At 32.3% G+C, this 9,537-nt stretch overlaps 2 protein-coding genes across 2 annotated transcripts; both read left to right on the top strand.

The window, feature by feature from the left end:
• The first annotated feature begins 1,225 nt into the window (after positions 1-1,225).
• Positions 1,226-3,350, top strand: LOC139500359 (uncharacterized). The gene is made up of 2 exons (XM_071289103.1): positions 1,226-1,919; positions 3,067-3,350. Exons 1-2 carry the CDS (start codon positions 1,226-1,228, stop codon positions 3,348-3,350), a joined length of 978 nt encoding a protein of 325 aa, XP_071145204.1.
• A 1,249-nt stretch (positions 3,351-4,599) lies between these two features.
• LOC139501432 (atrial natriuretic peptide receptor 2-like) lies at positions 4,600-9,306 on the top strand. Its single transcript, XM_071290514.1, has 5 exons — positions 4,600-5,075; positions 5,853-6,014; positions 6,222-6,320; positions 7,142-7,233; positions 8,064-9,306. Exons 1-5 carry the CDS (start codon positions 4,685-4,687, stop codon positions 8,190-8,192), a joined length of 873 nt encoding a protein of 290 aa, XP_071146615.1. The 5' UTR covers positions 4,600-4,684; the 3' UTR covers positions 8,193-9,306.
• The last annotated feature ends 231 nt before the right edge of the window (positions 9,307-9,537 follow it).

Genomic DNA, 9,537 nt, shown 5'->3' with positions numbered 1-9,537 from the left:
GCTTTGATTCAGACTAAAACACAGATTGATTTATTGTTTGTTGCTAAACATCCAGTGGCAAATATTACATGCATGTTGAGAACGAGACCAAGTTACCTGTACATCCCGCACAGCCAAACTAATGCCCCACTTTGGTAAGAGATTTACTGCCGTTCGGAAGAAGACAAGGTAACCATTCTTCTATTCCCTAGTCACTCTAGTTGGCACCGGAACACAACAGTCTCCATTATAAGTAATTGACACATAGGAATAAAGTTCATAAACAGAAATCAAATGTTTTAAATGTCCCCAACTCTCCGATCTAAAGCTTTTACATAAAGAAAATGACACACAGTGGAAAGCATTTCATGTAGCTTAGTTTGAAATAATCATTATTAACACTTGGTACTGGAAAATAATTTATATGTCCAAATCTGGATTGCACAAGTTCGATTAATTCTGTCAAACACAAGCTATATGATGTCAAGCCTTTCTGTTTTCGTTATTTGTCTTTTGGTTTTGACAAGGTTTTTTGTTGTCTTCATGCTTGATCTTACCTTTTGATTTGCCAGACGGGTTTTAACTTTCTGTGTGTGTAACATTTTAGTGTTGTGTTTCTGTTGTGTCGTAGTTCTCCTCTTATATTTGATGTGTTTCCCTCAGTTTCAGTTTGTAACCCCGATTTGCCTTTTTCTCAATCGATTTATTAATTTTTCGAACAGCGGTATACTACTATTGCCTTTATTTTCGTTATGTATAGATTATAATGTCATCACGTTTGTGTATTACCTAATTAAATAAGTATTATAATATTACGAGAACATTGTTATGTTACGTATAACATATATTAGCGGTTGTCTAGTTCATAAACTCTACACAGTCGTTTATTTTCTGTGTTTTGCTTTGTGTCCTGGTTTTTGTCTTTTGATCTTTTTTTTTGTGTTTTCCATGGCATTGTGAATGTTTGTTCTACTTATGAATTTCAATTTCCCTTTGGTTGTCTGCGTCTTCCTTTTATAATAATTGATATATTTCATGATATTAAAGGTAGATTTAAAATCAGCTACATTGCTCCATTGAAGATAGAGACAGTGGAACAATAAGTACTGGAGACTACTGATAAAAGGCAAAATAGCAGGCACAACGTATTTTCTTATAATCATGCATGAACTTGTTGGGTAAACTGATTTCAACAAATAATAAATAAATATATCTTTCCATGTGTAACATCCTGTTTGTATTAACAATGGCGTATCGGAGAAGTTCAATAAGCATTACGGACACAACAAAAGACGCATTTGATGGCAATTTGTTAGCTCCAATCGAAAGATTCAGTGTTTTCAGTGCAAATGTATCTACAAAAAGAGGACAAAATTGTCAAATGTTAAAGATTATTGCGCTAGTGATAATACCAATAATTGCGATGGTCATAGAAAATTCCTTTAAAATATCAAAAGATGAAGAAAAATTGAGTCAAGAAAAGAAAGTGCGCGAGAAAATATCTTTTAGTGTCGAAATTGGTCTACTTGTTCACTTTTTACAAATCGAAAGAGGGACAACTGCCTTGTATATCAGTTCAGGTGGGAGTATACTAGCTTATGCAAGTTTAAAAACTAAACGACGTGACACGGACTCCTCTCTTGATGCGTTAAACGATTGGATATCACTTTCTTCTCCATCCCATTTCCGGTCTCGTGATGCTTATCGTATCCATCTTCAAAATTACAGAGATAGTCTTGACCACCTCAATACAACGATCAAAGCTGCCATCAAATTTTACTCAAATGACAATGCACTCATAATTGGATGGGTAGTTTCTACTGTTAAGGAATCCAGCAGTGGAATAGCTTGGCAGTCTTTGACTGCATATCATATGTTATTGATCAGCAAGGAAGAGGCAGGAATCGAAAGAGCCCTTGGAAGTACATTTTATGCCAGAGGTAGTATATCATATTATATTGTTAACTTCTTATTTAAGAGTTAGAATTTGAAAGTACACTCTCGTTCGTCATAATTTTTACTAATGTATCAAACATAGGATAAATGTGAGATTTTTTTTATGAATATATAAAGGTAAGCACCTTTTCATATCTCCTGTCATCCACTTTTTTTAAGATGATGGGTTGAAATTGCATTTAAAATCAATGCATTATATTTCAATACTGGTTTTGAGTTTCGTATTCCTCGACATTAGGCATTGTATTCAAACATATCTTTATAAACAAATCATACGATGTATACGTCAACAAATCTTAATTTTCGAAGAATCTTCATGATTTGTTATGTAAAAATTGGCTTTGTCCATACAATGCTTAAATGTTAGAAGGTAATAGATTGACACAAAACAACAAAATATCAAAGAATGATTAATTGTCATTAATAGAAGGCTGAAACAACTCTGTCGAAAAATAAGAAGTACCTTTCTGTCACATCAATTTTGGTATAACTGTCACACAAAATGTAACTACAAAAGACATTCAGAGATTAAAACAGAGGCAAACAAGAATGTGTCCTCAGTACACGAATGCCCCACTCGCACTATCATTTTCTATGTTCAGTGGACCGTTTAATTGGGGTAAAATCTCTAATTTGGCATTAAAATTAGAAAGATCATATCATAGGGAACATGTGTACCAAGTTTGAAGTCGATTGGACTTCAACTTCATCAAAAACTACCTCGACCAAAAACTTTAACCTGAAGCGGGACAGACGGACGAACGAACGAACGGACGGACGAACGGACGGACGGACGAACGGACGCACAGACCAGAAAACATAATGCCCCTCTACTATCGTAGGTGGGGCATAAAAATACCAATGGGACATTCAAACTCATAAGTCGAAATAAACTGACAATGCCATGGCTGAAAACAGACAAACAAATGTAAACAAAACACAAATTATAACACTTAATAATTAGCAACACAATCTTCTATCCTCTGAAAACTGGGGGTTAATATATGACACCTGTATATTAGTATTTGTTGCAGACTGCATATTGACGTTAAAATATATTTCGTTTTTTTTTGTTTTGTGTGTCGCTGTTATTTAGACGTTTATTAAACTCTTATTTACTTTAATTTCTAGAAGGTAGTTTCCCTCTCGAAGAGTTACTATGGTATACAGAAAAGAAAACACTAGGGAAAACATACTTACTTAGAAGTATGCAATATTCAGATTCAGTAAAGAAGATGTTAGATGTTTACTACACACATACAAACCTAGCAACTGAACTGAATAGTATGCGTCAACAAATATCTGCCAATAATGAAATTAGTGCATCTGTCATTGATGGTATGCTATGGTTTGATAATATGACGTCATTCATTAATATACTGAAGATCATACAAGACGAATTAGCACAGGTATAAATTGTAGTTTATTTATTTGGAATTAGGCAATTTTTTCTTCGTCAAAAAGCTTATACGTGTCAGAGCACATCATATCAAACGGCTAATGTATCGAAACAGTTACGATATCCTTGAGCGTATTTTATTTTACCCGTCTCAATCATCAGCATAACAGTAAAACTAATCAACGTAAAAATAAAAGTCATAAAAGTTAGAGTCATTAAAGTTGTAAAAACGACATTATGGTATATTTAGTTTAGTTCAGTTGTCAATACCTGTGACAAAAATAAGGATAGTTTTTATATTTCATATGTCATCTTTGGTAAATATTTTATTTCACTTTTATTCGGATATATGAACTTTAAATAATATACTGAAAATGATTTTATATGAATTACATTGTATATAGAATCCTATATTTATATTGTTAGATATCTAGTGTATTTATCATATATTTTCATTAACCATACAAACACGTAGTCCATATGAGCCTTCAATTCCAGAATATGAATTGTATGACATTTCAAAGTAATCGTAGCACATATTAAAGCGTAAAATGTGTTCATATGGAAAATCACAATGTCTATATTTTTATCAATGTAATCTATACAAGAATACAGAAATTATATTTTAAAATTTAACTGATATCGATATTAAGTGTAATCAAACATATATTTAATATTCATGATTGGTTTTTTGCAAAAAAAAACAATCATGAGAACAAATGCATGCCCCTATTAACTTTTTAAGATGCAATGACGAAGTTCTGGTGATACCTTGTGAAAGTAAACTGTAACTACATAACCAGTAAACACCTAGAACGAATCAAAGGTCAAACAATCAACTGTTTTCACACAAAAAATGATGACGCCTCCACTCTTTGTCAGATGTTTTACAATCCAATAAAAGAGTAACTTAGGTAACACAATCGTATACATTTATACCGTTTTAGTCTTTGTATAGAAATGTCGTAGAATCAAAGCAACATGATTTGTCAATTATTAACATTAATTGGTGTATTGGACGCGGTTTATTCCCGGGAGGAACATTCTTTTAGTAGTTCTGATCTGTATAAGTACTGACCTGGTTTATAACATATTTTTCGAAATTTTCCTTTTGATAAATTACTACAAAACTAAGGTTTCAACTCGCTCGGACTAAGTTGACCTAGTTTTACACTCCTGCTGTCAAAGGTTCAATAGTGAGATGGTAGAAAATACAATTAATCATTTACCCGCCGTGTAAAGGGTAATGAACCAATGATTCGATTAGCAAATTCTTCTTTATTTGTCGGCTTCTTTTTTTGACTGTAGGAAATTATTGTGGCATTAGACAAGCATCTGAATGACAATGAGATGGATGTTATAAGAGGTGTATCTATTGTAGTTGGAGCAATGATAATGTTCCCTGTGATAGTACTGCTTGTGTACCGTCTTAACAGAACTCTGCAGTCATTTGCTAACTCATTGAAAAATAAAACATTGGATTTAGAACATGAACGAAAAAGATCAGAACAATTACTCTACCGAATGTTACCTGTTGCCATAGCCCAGCGAATGATGAAGAAAAAAACTATAGTACCAGAGTATTTCAAATCTGTAACAGTATACTTCTCTGATATAGTTGGATTTACGACTATCTGCTCAAAGAGTTCACCAATGGAAGTTATATATATGTTGAATGCTTTGTACAGTATGATGGACGAACGAATAGAAAAGTTTGATGTGTATAAAGTAGAAACAATAGGTAAATATTTTAATGTTTTATAACCATAATTCAATGTGCATTCGCCTGTAATGACATGGTATATCACTGATTATAATTGAACGGTTTATCAATTAAGCTGTCTTTGACAAAACATGTCTAATTTTAGATCCTTCCAATTTGTACGTTAATTGACCTTTCAGGTTCTTTTTTATTCGGGCTTCACTGATGAATTGTAGACAAACAGCGCATCTGGTATACAACATGTTTATTCCCAGTTTATGTGATTTGTTTATTAATACGGTAATGTACAGTATGTGCCTGTTTAAAACAAAACTTAAAACTCGTATAACACACAAAGGTTTTTTTCGCAAGCATATATGGCCTTCCAAAACTCCTGTATGGTATAATAATTAAACCTTTTCTGTACTTCATAGGTTTGTACAACAATGTCACGTTTTCCACTTCTGGATTATAAGTCCACGAGAAAATCATCAGATAATTAGGGGTAAATAATTCAGTATCGACAGGATTTAAAACAAACCTTTCTCAAAACATATAAATTTAACATTTCAACTTCCTACTGATCTTAAATAGAACGGGAAAAGGTACAGGTATTTGATGTTTCTATTAACAAATGTATAAATGTGAATCAAATTTTGTTTTAAAAGAAAAAAAATCAACTTCTTTTACTGAAATTTGACAGCAGATGGATTACTTATTTTTTTTTTATTGATTTTTCGGTCATCACTGGTTTATTATGTTGTTTTAATTTTGATTTGCTTGGTTCTTACATCCAATGTTAATTTTTTTATTTAGGTGATGGTTACATGGTGGTTTCTGGTTTGCCAATAAGGAATAAAGACAGACATGCATTGGAAATAGCTCTTATGTCCTTAGATATATTGGAAATAGTTAGTAAATCGGAAATTCCACATTTACCAGACGAGAAATGGCAAATACGAATTGGAATAAATACAGGTATAACTATACAAAAGTTATAGATATGATTAAATTTGAAATACTAAATGGACGAAAGTCAAAAATGAAAAAATAAACAAAACAGAACGATATATTTGTTAGAAATGTATGGTTCATTAAATATATGGTATGGTTGAACTGTCTTGGTTTATTCTTAAACATGTACATTACATGTTGAGGTTTCAATAAACAATTGTTTGTTTGCAGGTTCTGTGGTTGCAGGTGTTGTTGGAACTAAAATGCCTCGATATTGTTTATTTGGCGATACAGTTAACGTTGCATCTCGGATGGAATCGACAAGTAAATGTAAGTAGATTTCGACTAATCAGCTGTTGACGATTCATAACCTGTCAATTGTCATGAGCGTATCCTAATGCATAAAGAGAATCTTACTGGATTCGATTAAAAGGGGAAATAGACCCAACTGATCAAATAACTTTTAAAAAAAGAAGTAATACTTTCGTCATTTTCAAACACTTATTAAAGTACTTTTGTTTAATTTCATCTATTGAACCTGTTTTACAGTGCGATGCATGTACAATGCTTAAATTTATACGGACAATTGCATGAAATATCCATGATTGGACAAATCTGTAGCTACATTGAAATCTGTTTGTTGGAATCAATTGTTTTTACATTGCAGGACTTTATCCTTTTTCAAAAGAACAATATTTGTGTCTACGATGGCAATATGTAAACAAAACACAAAGTTGCACCAATTGTCTCGGTCGTACTAGGAATGAATAATAAGTGTGTAAAGGATTGAAAAATATAATGTTTTATTAAAAAAATCAACGGTATTAAATATTATATAGCGGGTTATGTTCGAAGGGTGTAAATTTACGCTCAATTTTGCGGATAGAACAAAATAGCCCAAATAAATTCTGCATATTTAGAAGTACACACACGAAGGTTTTGATAAAAATTTTGATTCCGCCAAACTAATAACCGCCAAACTAATAACCGCCAAATTATTTCGTATACCATATTCAAAGAAAATCGCGAAATTTTACATATGTTAAAATAACCCGCCTAAATAGATGAACATTGAGAAGTTTATTAAAAGATAAGTAATAGTTATGATATTTATTTGATACAATATAGCATTATTCTTTTTTCATTTATAGCCTGCATGATTCAAATTTCTTCCACAACGAAAAGTGCTCTTGAACAACATCCAGGTTTTTCGTTGAAAACGCGGGGTGAAATGATTATCAAGGTAAACGAGTGATTTATAGATTACTTTTCCTGGAGTAATAATTGCACATTCACTATGTTCGTTTTTTTTATATGCAAAACTCTTTAGAAGCGAGTTATTCATATGTCGAATATCTTCTAAATGAATAGTATACAGCGTATTATACATATAAGGACAGAGAAAGGACCTATAACGAAATATCAAAAAAAGTACACTGATAACATAAAATAGTCATTAAGATTCTCACAGAAATCAAAATACTGCTCTCCTTGAAATCATCTAAATCGTGCAAACTCTTGTGATAAAACATTGTCAGCATATCTCGAGTCTTTATTGAACCAATCTTTTCGTAACTACGTCCTTTAGTTGACCCGGTTCCCGATCATCCTTCAGGCGCGACATATCAGAACGAGAGCAATTAAAGGATTGAGTATAATTAGATTGTATTTGGCCACGTGGAACTGCTACTGATATTAACAATCTGACAAGCCCTACAAAACGAAAACAACACGTTATCAATGCTATGCTTCTGTAGCTTTTTTCTGAAATGACCTTCATCAGTATCACTGAAAGCCGCCTATTTGAAAACTCAGAATGTGTATGAACCAAAATAGTTGACAACAAAAGATATACAAAAACATACCAAATTCAAGCGCAGTTTTTCCCTGGGGAGTTTATTTATAGTTTCAAAATGTGTATCCGGACAATTTGATATAAGTAACCAAATAAAAAAACGAGGTAAATTTGTCTGGTATTTAGGAAATACAAGGTTTATACTGTAAAATTTTTAGAAAATGTTTGACAGAAAAATACAAATGTTAAGTATTTTTTTTTTAATTTATCAAATATAGGGCAAAGGATTAATGGTGACGCATTGGTTGACAGGACATCAAACGGTGTGTAACTGTTGTGACTGCATGGATCAAGATTTATTCATCACCGACGTATACGTACATGATACAGAAATGCACGATACATAGATTTATTTTCATTATAACAAATTAGTGATGGACATTTGTTTATTTTAGGTATCTAGGTATTTGAATATAAAGAACATGAAAATTTGATATTACATTCTCTGTTACAAACCGCCCATAATGAACAATACAATCCGTTTGTTCAGCCTTCCGTTCAGCAAGCAACAGTTGTCGGAACATTTGTACCCAAATGTATATAAACGACTTGCAAGATAACCTTTCATTTCATTGGCCGACCATTGACGGCATTATTGGATTAAGACATCATAGTTTAACTAACCAGGGTATAGGAAATTGCAATCAGATCTTTTTTCTCCCTTTAACTTCACCATCACATCAACTTTTGGACGAAGGTTTTCTAACATTGCGAAAAGCTGCTATCCAAATACCGAAAAATAGATTTAAAGAAAAATGGAATTAAATCACCTTATCGCGCTAGTTATCAGCCATTACTGGACATCACAAAGTTTACATATTTTGACGTTACGATAGAAAACTTCTGACGCCATAATGAAAAAGTGTAGCTGTATGCAGAAAATTTTCCACAGGCGCGGATGCTTGGGTCTAGCGGCTCTGATGCCCAAATAACGATAAGGTATATTCGATATACCTCATCATTAATGGAAACTGATCATCAAGTATGACAATATGAACCAGTTTACTAGATTTGAAACTTCGCTATAACAAAACAAACATACGCTATAAAACCATGTTCAATCCACCATCGTCTACATTTGAAAATGCCTGTACCAAGTCAGGAATATGACAGTTGTTGGCCCTTCGTTTGAGTTGTCATTTTCATTTGATTTTTCCATTGATTATAGACTTTCCGTTTTGGATTTCCTCGGAGTTCAGTATTTTCGTGATTTTACTTTTCACAATATTTATATAACATAATATATATTATAGCATATATAAAATCAAAAGTTGAAGATCCTACAGTATGATCAATTCATTTTAATTCAACAATTTATAAATCGTAACGAATCATATCGATAACAATGCCGATTATGAAAAACAAATCAAATCTTGAACATGAACATGACTGGTCAGTTACGAATTCACAACGTTTTTACGCTTACTGTTTCATAATTAAAGAAATCAAAAATGCCTTAAACAGTTTTTATTGTCTCTTTTTATACATCTCATGGAACTATTTTGGAACATATTAGCCAGATGTTACTAATGTAGCAGATACTGCATTACTTTCCGGGGATTATGGTTTTATCTGTAGTGTTAAGTATGATTCATTGTTCTCAATACTTGGTCAAGATGTCTTCCTTCTGATTACATAAAAAACTTCATTATCACAAAACATACATTTGCTACTTAGGAAATGCCTTTAAAA

This window comes from Mytilus edulis, chromosome 13, assembly GCF_963676685.1.
Source record: "Mytilus edulis chromosome 13, xbMytEdul2.2, whole genome shotgun sequence".
NCBI classification, from domain to species: domain Eukaryota; kingdom Metazoa; phylum Mollusca; class Bivalvia; order Mytilida; family Mytilidae; genus Mytilus; species Mytilus edulis.
Note: the sequence above shows the minus strand (reverse complement) of the source record. Positions and strands in the feature narration are given on the sequence as shown.

Coding starts and splice junctions, on each gene's coding strand:
- LOC139500359 (XM_071289103.1), top strand. CDS start 1,226: ATGGCGTATCGGAGAAGTTCAATAAGCATTACGGACACAACAAAAGAC. Junction 1,920..3,066: donor AAGTACATTTTATGCCAGAG/GTAGTATATCAT, acceptor TTTAATTTCTAG/AAGGTAGTTTCCCTCTCGAA.
- LOC139501432 (XM_071290514.1), top strand. CDS start 4,685: ATGGATGTTATAAGAGGTGTATCTATTGTAGTTGGAGCAATGATAATG. Junction 5,076..5,852: donor GTATAAAGTAGAAACAATAG/GTAAATATTTTA, acceptor TTTTTTATTTAG/GTGATGGTTACATGGTGGTT. Junction 6,321..7,141: donor GATGGAATCGACAAGTAAAT/GTAAGTAGATTT, acceptor TTTCATTTATAG/CCTGCATGATTCAAATTTCT.